The sequence below is a fragment of the Pleurodeles waltl genome, chromosome 3_1 (genome assembly GCF_031143425.1).
Source record: "Pleurodeles waltl isolate 20211129_DDA chromosome 3_1, aPleWal1.hap1.20221129, whole genome shotgun sequence".
Taxonomy (NCBI): Eukaryota; Metazoa; Chordata; class Amphibia; order Caudata; family Salamandridae; genus Pleurodeles; species Pleurodeles waltl.
In genome coordinates, this window is record NC_090440.1 from 155016978 (window position 1) to 155032886 (window position 15909).

Genomic DNA, 15909 nt, shown 5'->3' on the forward strand with positions numbered 1-15909 from the left:
AAGGCTCAATGGGTTCTTGGTATTATGGACGAGGATGGCACAAGCTATAATACTGACACAGAGATAGCACAGGCATTCGTTCAATACTACAAGGCCTTCTATGAAGCACTTTCCGCTAGCAGATGCATCGCAAATTGAGTCATACCTACCATGTCGTTCCCATGCCGAATCTTCCAGCAGAAGATGTCATGGAATTGGAAGAAGACATCTCCCTATTGGAGGTTCAAGAGTCCATAACCAGGCTGCGAGTAGGTAAAGTCCCAGGCCCCAATGGTATACCAGCAGAGTTTTTTTAAAGTAATTCCTCCTCATCTTTTGAAACTATGTAGAAGCAAAGGAAGAAGGGGAACACCCCCCTGATCTTCGAGGAGCCATAAATAGAAAAGTGAAACCGCCCACTAGCTGTAGCTCATACACCCTGATCTCATTATTAAATATTGAAACCCAAGTATTAGTGTCATTATTGGCGGCAAGAGTTAAAAAAGTTAGTACCCCCCTAATCCATTATGACTTATCAGGATTTATGCCACAGAGGTCAATCATATTTAACTTGCGAGCCTTATATAATTGGCTAAAGACAGTCCGTCATCGGAAGGGCCCACATATTTTTATGATGTTGGACGCTGAAAAAGCTTTCAACAGTTCATTGGCCCTTCCTGATGAAGGTACTAGAGAAACATGGCTTTTGTCCTGGGTTTAAGAGCTGGATCAAGCTCCGATATGAAGCCCCACAGCAGCAGTTAGAGTGAATGGAGTTCAATCTATCTTTGTGATTGGAAGGGGCAACAGACAAGGCTGTCCACTTTCCCCTTATTTATTTGCTGCTGGAGCCACTATCTTCCTGATTAGGACCCTCTCAGTCATCAGAGGTTTTCACATGGAAGAAACCTCAGGGGAAGATGAGAGGATCTTCCTATATGCAGATGATGTCCTTCTCTATGTTACTAACCCAAAGGAGACTGTTCCAGCAATACTGCAGGTCTTTTATGAATACGGGGCCCATTCGGGATATAACATCAAATGGGACAAGTCAAGCCTGTACCCAACTGGAGGGAAGACATAATTTGATAACCTGCCGCGGCATATCAGTATCGATAGAGAAGGGTTAAGCTACCTAGGGATTTATGTTACATTAAATAGAGAATAGGATTTGGACTAAAATCTTGACCAAGTGTTAGCAGACTTCCAAAAAGATGTGAGTAGATGGTTGAAGCTGCCATTGACTATAATGGGCCACGCCACAATGTTTAAAATGGTGACTCTGCCTACATTTCTATAAATACTACAAAACAGTTATTATCCCGACCCGGGATATTTTTTCACTAAAATCACTAGTGGAATACATCAACTACTAGGGGACTTAGGACATCCTAGGGTAGCATTTCGAAATCTACAGAGAAACCAATATAAAGGAGGCCTGGCCCTCCCAGATGTTAGAGCGTATTACTGGGTGGCCCATTTGATAATTCTTTATGAGCGGGAACATGCACCTTCCAGTCCTTCCCAGTTACAAAGTAGAATGCCACCAATTCCAGACAAGGTCCTATTGCATTACTTATATGGAGGTAGGGGTTGGAGGAAGTTGTTACCAGCTCCATAGGTGACGATTGGCATCTGCCTTCAGTCCAGTAAATACCTAGGATGGACAAAAAAGATCACTTGAGTGGCCCCATTGTGGCTTGTTCAGAGTTTTATGGAACTAGGGAAGCGCCAGGGGTTTCGGTCCTGGGATCTTATAGGGCTATCTAAAGTAGGGAATCTTATTGAGAATGGAGAATTGATCCCTTTCACCTCCCTCCAGAGAAAATACCAATTACACTCAATGCAACATTACAGATATTTACAGCTGAAGCATGCATGGAGGGTAGAGGGAATAGAAATAGGGGAGCTCCCGGAATATGCCCCGCTAGAAGGCAGGCTACTTCAAGAGAATATACCTGAAAAAGCGGTCTTATATACTTATAAAACTATAAATAATAATACTCCCGACAACCTGCAGAAACTTAGAGACACATAGGGTGTGGAAATAGGAGAGTTAGATGACATTGAATGGGAGTCAGCTCTTATTTACCCTAGAGTAGTGGCCATAAAGACAAGGCTTATACAGTTTAAAATACAGCACCGCATTTAATATGACTGATTCAGACTCCATAATTTCAGGAGAACTGAGTTACCGGAATGTAAAATGGGAGAGGGAACATTCCTACACATACTTTGGGGCCACCCAATGATTCAGAGCTCTAGTGAGATAATAATAAATGAATTAGGAAAGGTTCTTAATGTATCTCTCCCAGAGGATCCAAAATATGTACTTCTAGGTATTCCCACAGATATAGATATCCTGCAAGCACAGCTGCTTTTCTGTAATCTGGGGTTGGTGGTGGGCAAGAGAAACATAGCGCGTAGAAGTGGGCTGTCAGAAGCGCCAAGGATAGCCGACTGGAAGAAGGGACTGGATCTATACATGGGGCAGAAAAAGTCACATATAAAATCCGAGGGTGCCCGAAGAATTATGGTAAGATTTGGGGCCCATGGTGCAGGTACTATGATCTGGAACATTCAGAAGAAGGTGGTATACCTACCCCAGAGTGATGGTAATAACCCCAACTCTCTTGTGTAATCAAAAAATGATTGTTGGAGAAAAGGCTGCTTACAGGGGCAATACAATATGTTTGATAATGATGTGCTATGCAGGTGCTCCCTGCTCGATGTCTGTCTTTATTACTTGTTTAAAAAACAATAAAAACATATTAAAAAAAAAAAAATCATATGTAGCTAGAGACTTAATTCTACATCTCTTAGTCAGGCTGCACTTCAGGATGCTGATCTGACCCTCTAGGAGATTCCCCCAATGTAAGGTGGGAGTTTAGAAAAGCAGCATCTGCCTGTGGATCTCCGAAGATACGTGCCTTCCCTTTGTGCTTAGTCTTTAGCCTTAGTGGGTAAAGTATCACAGTTAGAACTGCCATCCTTGGCGAGGTTTCCCCTTAATGTTTTAACAGACCTCCTGTTTTTGCTGACCTTAGGACTCTGCGTACTTTACCGCTGCTAACCAGTGCTAAAGTGCTTGGGCTCTCTGCTCAAAACATGGTAACGTTGGCTTATACCCAGTTGGCATATATAAATTACTTATAAGTCCCTAGTGAAATGTATTACATGTCCCCAGGGCCTCTAAATTAAATGTTACTGCACTGATTGTGCCACCCACTTACTTAGTCCTTTGAACATGCCTTAGACCTGCATGTGCAGTTTTAAACATCCAGGTCAACCTGGCCAAAACATTTTTTGCTGGGCCAAACCTTTCTTTTTAATACATATGTATACATATGTCACCCCTAAGGTAGGTCCTGGACATCCCAAAGAGCAGGGTGCAGTATAATTAAAAAGTTGGAGATGTACTTTTAAGTTTTACATGTCCTGATAATGATACTTCTGCAAGGCTGTCTCTCCCATAGGATGACATGGAGTTGTATTCTTACTTTTTAGAAGTGTAATTTCCAAATAGCAAGATTTGGTGTCTCTGGAATCCTAATTTAAAATTGTAATTTAAGGAGATGTCGGATTTCAAATTACAATTCTGAAAATGCCGCTTTTACAAAGCTGACATTTTCCTGCCATAGCTATTTGGTGCCTGTAGCTGGTCTCTGATCTCATGATCAGAGACCATGGGTCTGAGCTTTGTGTATTCCTCCTGGAGAACCACACACGACAGCTTAGGTGTGACAGAATGGCTACCACATGCAAAATAGGAGGGAGGAGCTGGGTTGAACCTCACTTACACCTGAATAGACAATGTCCTGTCCTCACACAAAAACCTGCATAGCCCTCTGTAATGAGTCTGGAGCCATGGTCAGGAAGGCAGGAAATCTGTGCACTTCAAAGGCATGCCTCTAGAAGTTTCTCCCTACTTCAGATGCACAACTGTGTACAAAAGAAGGACCTCAGACACCAGCACCACTTCAGTACACTTCTGGGCCTGTGGATAATTTGCCAGGAAGAAACACTGCTGTGCTGCTGAAAGGGCTACCACTCAGATGGGCTGCTAATTTTAAGGAGATACTGCCTTACTGTGCTGACCCGCTTCCTGCTGCTTTCTTGCATGGGGAAGAACAACTAGACCTTCAACCTATCTTTGAACCCAGGACCCCAGAGAGACTCAAAGGGTTAGTCTGCTGGCCTCCTGATCTGAGCCGCAGGGACATAACAGGCTCTCCAACAGTTCCTGGACTCATCTTCAGCAATTTCCTGATTCCCCAAAAGGTGCTTCCCAGTTCCTGGGCTGTTCGTGTGGCTCTTGAGCTCTTAAAGTCAAGCATTTGGGCTCTTCGCTACTGCTAATAGTCGTGTTTGCACTGGAACTGCGTCGCTCATCCGAAAACCAGTGTGAGCCACCTCAAGTCCGTTTCTTCCCACAGCAAGCATTGTTTGCCAGGATGGACCACCAACACAAAGCTCCAGCGTGTCCGTCTGCGACAACCAGCCTCCTCCTCGTGCCCCTCTGACCACCACCAATGATCCTCTCCTTGCTCCTAGCAGCCTTTTTCCATGTGAACGGAACTCCTGACACAAAACTTGAGAAGGTGAACCTTCAGCTGAAGTAACCTGGGACTGGATCTGACGTGAGCTCCATCACGGTCAGCTTGAATTTTACCACAATTGGCATTTTATGCTTTTAGGCACTATATTGCAGTTTATTCTTTAAAATGTCATAACTCCGGTTATAATGATTGAATTTTTGTTTTTTTGTCATATTTTGTTTATAACATTTTCTGCTACCAGGGGATTGAGCAGAGGTTAATTTGGGATTTGCTAGTGCCTTACCCTAACTAGGATTGTGGTTGACGTTTGACCAGTGCTCACAACCCAGTCAACTAGCGGCCCTGTAAACCACAGTAGTGAAGTCCAGGAAAATTTACAGCAAAATGGCTTGATATTGCAAATCACACTTCTTCTGCCAGGTGGAGCATGATGTTGCAAGCCCTGAAGCTTAAAAATCTGGCCATGATAGGTGCTTTGTGCCCAGATCTGTTGTGGAATCAACAATCTTTGTGCCTGCTCTACTGTAACTGTTGGGTACAGTTTTGTTCTGGTGAACAGCTCCATTAACTGATTTTCAGCTAACATTCCGGCCTTTCAGCCGTAACCTCAGCTACCCCACAATTTCTATGCTGTTTTTGCTTTATCCTGCCTCTAAATCTTCCATTTTAGTACCAATCGCTTCCGGACCCTTTCAGTTTCTAACAGCTTCTTATTCCTGGTGTTGGCACCATACTCCACGTCTGCAATACCTCACTTGGCTTTATCAATTTGCATTTTATGTTGGTCCTGTCCAGTCTTTCCTTCATATGATCTATTTTGGTGGTTAAAATAAATATATAACTTGATGGGATTTGAGTGAAAACGGTTATTCATTTTCAAAAGAAACGATTTCAGATCAGGGCCCCCTAGCGAGTCAGCCCCATCTGGACATCTTTCTGTTTCTCTAGTATGATTTTTGTCAGATGTCTGAATGGTTCTCTTAGCATCAATAGCATCAAATGTGAGCTTCTACTGTTGTGATCCGGCTTGCACATCTTTAGACATGTAAGACAGTCCGAACCTCAGGGGAACAGTTGAATAGTCATGCCTGTATTTAGGATGGGCACGATGTTAGCACTGGGGCAAGCCTGGAGCCCCGTTTAATAACTCCCTTTTCACATTGATTCCTATAGCGAAGCATCTAAACCAGGGTATTTGATGTAGCTTAAGCAACATGTATACAGTTCCCTTTAACTTGTTCATATAGTCCCTTTCCAGATAGCCACTGAAATGGAAGATTCCAGCACATGATTTGTAGTCGATCATGAGCAGGTGCTTGCTCTTGAGGTATTGCCTCAATTGTCTTCCAATACAGAGGAGAAGTAGAAGAGAGAAGGTGGTTACTTTTGAGCACTCACCTCCTTTTTGATTAATGATTACATGGGCCCAGCACACAAGAACTCATTTGCGTTTCAGCTGTTAGGTCCACACTGTCCAGGAGGTTTTCCAGTGCTATAGGGCTAAGTATCCCTGTCACGAAGATGTCACTAATTCCTCAGTTTGTAAGGGTGTGTGAAATTTGCATAAATTGCTTTCACATAATTGGGTGAAATTTTGAAAAGAGATACGTGAAATTAAGCAGAATGCAGAGGTGCTACGTTTTGTAGTGAAGAGTCCTTGCTTCTATTTTAGACACAAATAGCCGCTTGGTTTCTGGTCATTTTGTGATGGTTTTATGCATTCGCGCAACAGTTTTTATCTTGAGCGGCACATACTTACAGAACTTGACGCAGTTGCATAGTTATGAGAATATCATATAACAATTGTAAAATTAAATTACGCAAGATTACTTCAAAAATTTCACCTAGGCTGACCCTGAAGGCATGTGAGGTCCCCCAAGTAGCCCGCCATCGTGCACATGTCAAAGTGTGCGCAAAGCAACAACCAAGCCTGTCCTTCAGCATATGCAGTCCACGTCTCTCCCCCCCTACATTGGCTTTCATGATGCCCTTTGTGCAGGGCCGGACTGGCCGTAGTTGGCATCGGGCTTTTCCCTGGGAGGCTGGAAGACCAGGGGCCTGTTTTTCAGTGTCAAATCCCTTTGACACCTTTAGTCAAATCACACATTTGTCATTGTAATTTTTAATTGCCACTACAGTCTCATATTTTCTGCCTGAACTTAATCACTGTCTTTAGGAGGGAATTAATAGATTAAGGACCAATCCTCTACCTGATAGACTTTGAGTAGGCTTTTGATTACTAATGCAGACAGGCTGCATGCAGTTGCCTGCGTACACTGCGAGTCATTTCTCATTATTTTATTTATAAATATTTACTTTTTGTCACTTTGTCCAAGCACGATTTCTAGCACCAGTGCATTTGATGGCGCAACCATTGCATTTTGAATCCTGTGTGTATATATATCACAGAACATTAATATATGTCATATTTTGCATTACACATGGCTCTTGTGTAATTCTGTTTCTTTTCTGTCCTTTTTTGATATTGCATAAGGTTTGGGTAATTCATTGGTTCTGTGAGGTTTTATTTCCGTTTGTGTAACTAACTTTTGTATTTTCCGTTTGAACCACCTTGTTGTTTATATCAGATTATACCTAAGTCCTTCAGTATATTGGTTTACCCCATTATGTTCTAATGGTTCATATGTGCCACAGCTGGACAATCATCTTCTGTAAAGCATGCCCATACTTCTTTCAGTTAAGTGACCATCATTTTGGTACTTTGATTTTTTAGGTGAAATCTTATACTTTTTACATGAATTTATACTGTAGTTTGGTAGAGAAACCATGCACGTAACTGAATTGCATTTTATTAATTTCATATAAAGAAAAATGTTTCTTTTTCACAAGTAACAATGATGCCTACAATCTCTACCAATATGATTTGCATTTATAGGGCGTGAACCATACATCTGCATCAATTTTAAGAGAAAACTCTATCTCTGAAAGAGCTGTCAAAAATGAAGAACATGCAGCTACGGTTTTAGAAGTAATAAATCCACAATTTCCCTCATCTGAATCAAACTTGTCACCAACTGAAAGGCTAGAATCAAAGAATCCAGCAGCTGAACTTAAAACCAACGTTCCTCCAACGAGTGAACCTAAACCCCCTGCACGTAAACTAAAAGGGCACATGTCTGAGTTAAATGTTTCAGAATCTGCACCAAACTCTCCAGAACTTGAACTGAAAATGACTCAGCCAATGTTGAAAGGTCTATTATTAGAACAAACTGAACTAAAAGCACCTTTACGCAGAACGAAAGCTCCAGTCCCTGAGGCAAAGGTTTTGGCCTCAGAACTGAAAGAGACAACCACGGAACCAAGTGAACTTAAAACATCTGTGGTCGAAGTTAAAATTTTAGTTCCTGAACCATCTATAACAGATATATCACCAGAATTAAAAAGTCCTTTGCCGCAACTGAAAGCGCCAATGCCAAGACAAAAAGATTCACAATCCAAGCCAGAACTTGAAGGCCATTTGCCACAACTGAAAGTTCCAATGCCAGGACAAAAAGATGCAGAATCTAAATCAAAAGCTGTGGCATCTCAGCCAAGACCTACAGCTCCTAACCTTGAAATGCCAGTGCCTACATTAAGTAAAGACAAGCTAGACAACGTAAACAACGACCGTGTTGTTGATGTACCTGTATACATGGAGACAGAATCTCCTGAAAAAGAGAACATTGCACATATATCAAAAGTCGAAGTGTCTGCAACCTTGAATGTTGATTACAGAGAAGCTGAGCATTTACTTGACAAATCTAAAATGCCATCATCTGACTCATTGGGCAAACCCAAAGTGTGCATACAATATTCATCAGAAGGCAGCGGACATTCAGAAACGAAAGATGGTGTGGCAGTCATGGTTGGGGGAAAAGAAGTAAAAGTACTGTTACCACCCAATATTGACATTATGGGAGACGTGGCTGACCATAAAACAAATGCACTGAGACCATTATTAAAAGAATGTATCCCAAGCCAAGGTGCTAACTCCTTGTCTGAGACCTTTGGATTTCCTGATGAAGTTGAAATGATCGAGGATATAAAGGATCAGCAGGCAAATGATTCTGTCACTGTATTTAGTAAGAGTCTTATAGAAGAGCACCAACCATCTACAGAAATTGATCTACCTACCATGAAGAAGAAATCTTTATCCACCTCTCATGACAGTACATCATTGGATGTGGTGGGAAATGTTTCTCAGATTGGTACTGGAATAATTTCAGAGTGTGCTGATGAAGAAACACACTCAAAACTCACTGGCACCATATTTCCTCCATCTACTGAGTCACAACATCATGATCATCCAATAGATGTATCTAATATAGAAATGCCAGTTTCGTCATCAGGTGAAAGTGTAGCTACTTTGATATGTGATGTCAAGAAGGAGATGGATACGAAAAGTTCAAGTGAGGTGGCCTCTACTACAGAAAGAGATAATGCCATTGATTTGCTTTCAGGATGTAGCTTATCGCCTGAACAAGACCTTGATGTTGAAATGACTTTGCAAGTATCTCAAGGAGAAGTTAATGAACAAAAACGAGCTGTGATGCCATCTACCATCACACAAGCGAGTGAAGAAGATGGTTCTAAAATTAATTTGCTATCACCAGATATCTCTAAAACAAAAGACCTGGTATGTACGACAGCAACAATGCCATCTATTCCTCAAGGTACCCAAGAAGTTGTTTTGGATAATTTCTCCACGAACCAAGAAAAACAGAATAGTGGGTTTGTGGCCTCCCTGAAAAATTCTTTACTTATGCTTTTGAATATCACAAAGAATGAGACTGATAAAAACAAGATTGATACCAAAGATTCTGTTAAGGTCGATAAGGAAGAGAAAGATAATAGTTCAAATACAAGCCTTTTTTCAGACTTAGGTACTGGAAGCTCAAGTCTTGTTGCAAACACAAATGTAGAAACTGATAAAAGTGACACCTGCATTCAAAAGGAGGAATCCTTGACTTCAAGTTCTACGTCTGGCATTATGACACCAAGCTCAGATGAAGAAATGGTTCCAAATGTAGATGTCTTGCAGCAAAGAAAATTTGCTGAAGTGATTGATAAAGAATTATTTCCAGATGTGGAAATTTCTTGCATAGGTCCGGGAGCAACCACAACAGACCAAATGACCAGCCAAGATCAGTTCTCAAGAAATGCAGATATTTCAGCCCAAAGGCAAGAGGCAGGGAAGGTGACTTTAGAAGCTGAAGGAACATCTTTATTGGTGCCTTCAATTGTAGTTGCTAATTTCCCTCATATGGAATGTGTACAAACCAATGACATGCCTTCTGATTTACAACTAGATACAAATGAAAATGCTAAATCTGATGATATCATTTCTATGATTCCGGCTGCAACACCGCATGAGCTTGCTTTGGGTGCTCGTCGTAAAATATATGTTTCAAAGTCAAAGCAATTGGAGGATGCAGACTCTAATAATTTTGACTCCATGACTGGTCAAGGCAGTACAAAGAGAGATAGTCCAACCGTGTCTCCAGGACTGTCTAGGAGAAATCAAACATTGTTGCAGGCTTCTATGGCTTCTCAGTCTCCACCTGTGGAGAGACGTTCACCAGGTCTAGCAAGGAAAATGACAACGCTTGAAGTACCTAAAGTTTATGCAGAATCATCAGAGGGAAATTCTTCTGGGGGCGGTAAACTTGAAGAAAACAATTCTTATGCTGACATGAAAGATGATTTAGGAGAACTTAAAAGAGCCAATGATCCTTTTAAAGGTAAGAGAATGATTTTGTGGTCGATTGTGTGCAGTAAACAGGGTATTGGCTTTGTGTGGGTTCACCACACCCCTTTGCATAAAGTAGAAAACATGATTTGCATGGGAACTACAATTTTCAATGATTAATTATATTTCTGCCTCCAAATCAACTTTTTGCTGACAAATGTGACTTTACTCTGTGTACATGAGTTAATGGTAGCACCATTAATGGTAGCACTGGTATGTTTGCCCTGAATGTTCAGATGCCTGGGCACATGCAGTAGTGCATTGCTTCCATTTACATTTCATTGCATCTTGACCATCAGTCTCACAATGCTTTTCTTCTTTACTGGGGATCAGATATTTTTGCAGTAGTTGAAGGTGTATTGACCTAGTTCTTTTCTTTGTGTAGCAAGTTATTTTAGCTATCAATAAAGAAAAAATGTAGCAATGTCTGCGTACTATTGGTAAAATCAAGCTAATCTCTTGGAATGTGCCTTATGCCCGTGCCATTGACCACTACAAGAAGGCATCCTAATAAATTATACATTGTACCCATCCGTACAACCCACTTACAGTGTTAATATGTAGGTTGCTTTGAGCATTTTGTAGCCCATATGCAAGACTTTAAAACTATCTGATTGGAGTTGAAGATTATGCTAACACATCTTCCTCTTATTGGAGAGTTGGAGAGGCATGGAAAATCCAGTGACAATTTTTGCTTGCATCTTTCCCAACCAGATCAGCAAACCTGGAGTTGCAGGCGAAATTTCAAAAGTTTTTGCAAAACAGCGATGTTGTTTTAAAGTTTCAATAATAGGCCCTTTCATTTCAACTTCCCTTAAGCAGGTGACCTTTTCTCCTTGCTTCTACCCATTTCGGAAATTTCCATCAGAAAGGCCTTTAGTTGGTTTTCCCTGGTGCTTCCCATTTTCCCCATGTATCTGGTCTTTTCTTTTCAGAAATTAGACAGTTTATTAACCCTTTGTTTCATTCTATTGTTTTTTTTAAACAACATTTCCATTTCTAATGGCATGCATGAGTCTGCCATATGTCATATACCACCAGATTAGATAAAAAGGCTACAGCAAGCAGTTTTCCGTGATTCACCCAGAGAGACCTTATGCATATGCCGTGGCAATTTTCAATGAGTTTCTTTCAGTCTTGTCAATGTAAAAAAAGGCAGGTTGTATTTGTGGTTACTTATTAGGCACAAACAAACACTGTTAGGTACCTTAGTGCTAAAGCAAGATATGGATAACCTGTCGCAATTTCATGGGGGACTCAAATATATGCAGATTTCAATCCTTTAACCTAGCAAGCTTAAAAAAACAGGTTTTAGCAGCTTTCTACACTTTATCAGAGATGGCTCTTTCCTCAATTGTATTTGGTGGCTGTTCCAAATTCTAGATGCTGCAGCATAGAAAGCTCTGCTGCCCAGTGTGACTCACCAAAAAGTTGGCACACTGAGATCAATCCGTGTCTTGGGATGTCAAAGGAAAATCGCTTGGAGAGGCGATTTGGTCTCGTATTGCAAAGTGTTTTGGGCCCCATACTAAAGCATGCATGATGGATTCATATTTCTTAATATTTAGAATCATTCTGACTGCAGCATTTTGAACCAACTTCAGTTTATTCAGGGATTTCATTTGTAAGCATACGTATGTAAAACTGCAGTAGTCCTACTTGGTGGGCACAGAAGCGTTCATAATTTGTAGTCTCTGCTGGAGATTAAAAAGATAAATAATTCTTTTTGATGCCCTCCTTTCGAAAAAGTGACCTTTACCACACAATGCTTGGTCCTCCTTTGTGAGGCAAGAATCAATTTTACACCCCAAATTATTCATACTAAATACAGGATGAGTTCCTCAAACTAGCAATGATTTTGTTGTGAGGCACAATCATTCTCATCTAACAAGCGGGAATCAGCACACGGTGCTCTGTTTCCATTGACTTCACCTTTAGATACTGATGCATATCACCTTCTATAGGGTTTCTGGCATTGGATCTTTCATTGATCACATGTTGAATCATTCACCTTCATCCGACTGGGAATCCCCTGTAAATTTATAATAGCAATAACCAGTGTTAAAATGGTTGTCTTCCTAGCAACAATGTTTCTTTAACAGCGCAACTTCATCATTGTTTGAAACAACCAAAAACTCAGTCAGTGAGGTGGATGTGCTGTAATTTCTACTGTGCGTCATGTGTGAGGGAGTACTCGAAAAGAGCACTGCTCTTTGCTTTTTAAAAACAGTTTCACCAGATTCTCAATACCTTTCTTGGACTACACTCAGCCCTAGCTTCAGTTTAAATCAACTGTGAGGTATTTATCAATCAATCAATCAATCATAGTATTTATAAAGCGCGCTATGTACCCGTCAGGGTTTCGAGGCGCTGAGGGGGGGGGGGGTGGGGGGGGGGGAGCGCTGCTGGTTTAGCGGTCGAAGAGCCAGGTCTTGAGGAGCCTTCTGAATGCGAGGAGGTCCTGGGTCTGGCGAAGAGATGTGGGGAGAGAGTTCCAGGTCTTGGCGGCGAGGAAGGAGAAGGATCTGCCGCCGGATGTCTTGCGCTGGATTCGGGGTACGATGGCGAGGGCGAGGTTGGCGGATCGGAGTTGACGTGTTGGAGTGTAGAAGTTGAGTCTGGTGTTGAGGTAGGAGGGTCCGGTGTTGTGAAGTGCCTTGTGAGCGTGGGTCAGGAGTTTGAAGGTGATCCTCTTGTTTACCGGGAGCCAGTGGAGTTCCTTTAGGTGAGGGGAGATGTGACTTCGGCGGGGTATGTTGAGGATCAGTCGGGCGGAGGCATTTTGGATACGTTGGAGGCGTTTGATGTCTTTGGTTGGGATGCCTGTGTAGAGTGCGTTGCCGTAGTCAAGTCTGCTGCTGACGAGGGCCTGGGTCACCGTCTTTCTGGTTTCTGTTGGAATCCACTTGAAGATTCTGCGGAGCATTCGAAGGGTGTTGAAACAGGAGGAGGAGACGGCGCTGACCTGTTTGGACATGGTGAGGGCGGAGTCCAGGATGAAGCCGAGGTTTCTTGCGTGGCTGGCAGGGGTGGGTGGGGGTCCGAGGACGGAGGGCCACCATGAGTCGTTCCAGGCCGAGGGAGTGCGTCCAAGGATGAGGACTTCCGTCTTGTCGGAGTTGAGTTTCAGGCGACTGTTGTTCATCCAATCGGCGATGGATTTTAGTCCCTCGTGGAGGTTTGTTTTGGCGGTGAGCGGGTCTTTGGTCAGGGAGAGGACGAGCTGGGTATCGTCGGCGTAGGAGATGATGCTGAGATGATGTTGGCGGGCCAGTTGAGCGAGGGGGGCCATGTAGACGTTGAACAACGTGGGGCTGAGGGAGGATCCTTGGGGGACGCCGCAGATGAGGTTGGTGGCTTTGGAGCGGAAAGGGGAGAGACGGACTCTCTGCGTTCTGTCGGAGAGGAAGGATGAGATCCAGTGGAGGGCTTTATCTTGGATGCCGGCTTCCTGGAGGCGGGTCAGTAGGGTGCGGTGGCAGACGGTGTCAAAAGCGGCTGATAGGTCGAGGAGGATGAGGGCTGAGGTTTCGCTGTTGTCCATTTGATGTCTGATGTCATCTGTGGCGGCGAGGAGGGCGGTCTCAGTGCTGTGGTTTCGTCTGAATCCGGATTGTGAGGGGTCCAGGATGGAATTGTCTTCGAGGAAGTGGGTGAGCTGAGTGTTGACGATCTTCTCGATGACTTTCGCTGGAAAAGGGAGGAGAGAGATCGGACGGAAGTTTTTGAGGTCGTTGGGGTCAGCCTTGGGTTTTTTGAGGAGGGGTTGGATTTCTGCGTGTTTTCAGCTGTCCGGGAAGGTGGCAGAAGTGAAGGAGAGGTTGATGATCTTGCGGAGTTCGGGGGCGATGGTGGCGTTGGCTGAGTTGAAAACATGATGGGGGCAGGGGTCCGTGGGGGAGCCTGAGTGGATGGTGTTCATGGTTGCTATGGTTTCTGCCTCGTCCACGTGGGTCCAGGCGGTGAGGCGGCAGTCGCGGGAGGAGACGTCGGGGGTGGGGTCTGGCGGTGGACCGGTGATGAAGCTGTCGTGGATGGTGGTGATTTTCTGGTGGAAGAAGGTGGAGAGGTCGTCGCAGAGTTTCTGGGAGGGCGGGATGTCGTTGGAGTTGGCTTTCGGATTGGAGAGTTCCTTCACGATGCCGAAGAGTTCTTTGCAGTCGTGGGCGTTGTTGTTGATGCGTTCGGTGAAGTGGGCGCGCTTGGCGGTGCGGATCCGTTGGTGGTGTTCGCGGTTGGCGTTTTTGAGGGCGGCGAGGTTGTCGGGTGTGCGTTCTTGGATCCATTTCTTTTTGAGCTTCTGGCAGTTGCTTTTGGAGGTGGTGAGATCGTCTGTGAACCAGGCTGGTTTTTTCTTTCCTTGGATGGTGGTGGGTTTCTTGAGAGGGGCAAGGGTGTTGGCGCAGTCGAGGATCCATTGATGGAGGTTGTTGGCGGCTGTGCTCGGGTCGATTGCGTCGGGTGGAAGGTTGTTGATGAGGGTGCTGGTCAGTTGTTCTTGGGTGACTTTGCCCCAGCGGCGGTGGGGAGGTAGCTGGATGCGGTGTTGCTCTGTGGTTTTCTTATAGGTGAAATGGACACAGTGATGGTCAGTCCAGTGGAGTTCGGAGGTGTGGCTGAAGGAAATGTGGTTGCAAGAGGTGAAGAGGGGGTCAAGGGTGTGACCGGCGATGTGGGTAGGTGTGTTGACTAGCTGGCGGAGACCGAGGTTGAGGAGGTTGGAGGTTATGGGCATTTTATATATTTTCCAGTCCAGAGCAGACACTGTCAATTGTTACCATGGCAGATAAGGAGAAGGCTCTCCCTTCACTGTTCAGCTTCTGTCCAAAGAAATGTCTATCCAGATGACCCACACTTAAAGTGCATTTTTGCCTGTATCCAAACCACAAGGATTCTCACAGGGATATTTGTAAGACATTCTCTTTGAGGAATTTAAAATATAGGAAAAGGAGGCAGCCTTATATCTTTTGGAAGAATAGTATTTCCTCTCTAAAGGGAAGGCTCCCTGTATTTGCACTTCTATGCAAAGTTCCCCAAAAAAACACTGGTGGTGTTTGTAGTCAGACAGGGGTCCGATGAGGACTGGCACTGAGTGTGAAAGACCAGGACTGCAGCAAGGCACAGAAGGCACAGGTAAGGAAAGTGGAAATCTCAAGAACCAGGAGAATCGAAAGGTTCAGTAAGAGAAGCAACAGGAGCAACAATCACCAGCAAGAGCGAGTAGGCACCATCAGGAGCATGGACACACCAGTGGGAATGAGGAGTGTTGTAACACAACAGATAAGACAATTTAGCTTTTTATAAATCCCAAAACAGGAAGTGACGTTGAGGTAAAAGTGAGACCGTCATGATAGATTGAAAAGTGCTGGCAGGAATGTATGATAGAGCCTCCATCAGGGCTTGGGTAGGTAATAACACTTCGCCAGGAATTCTGGGAAGAAGGAGCTACATAGAGCAAGAATATGGCTCCTAGGGAGAGGAATGCCTCAAGCCCACCCGACAAGCGAGGTGAGGAATGGCCCTCCATGGCACTTTGCAGGACTCCGCAGGCTGCAGTTAAGTGCTTAGTGCATCCCGCTGTGTAACGTGGGATGCCGGGGAGGCAGTTGAGTGAGCTACGGG

The 15909-nt window shown here is 43.8% G+C and overlaps 1 protein-coding gene across 2 annotated transcripts in view; it reads left to right on the top strand.

Annotated features, from left to right (window-relative positions):
* ALPK3 (alpha kinase 3) overlaps positions 1 to 15909 on the top strand; it is a 996430-nt gene that overhangs the window by 441061 nt on the left and 539460 nt on the right. For both annotated transcript variants that reach the window (XM_069222021.1, XM_069222022.1), the window contains one exon: positions 7435 to 10279. In XM_069222021.1, coding sequence (XP_069078122.1) covers positions 7435 to 10279 — 2845 coding nt within the window. The remainder of the gene's footprint in view (positions 1 to 7434; positions 10280 to 15909) is intronic.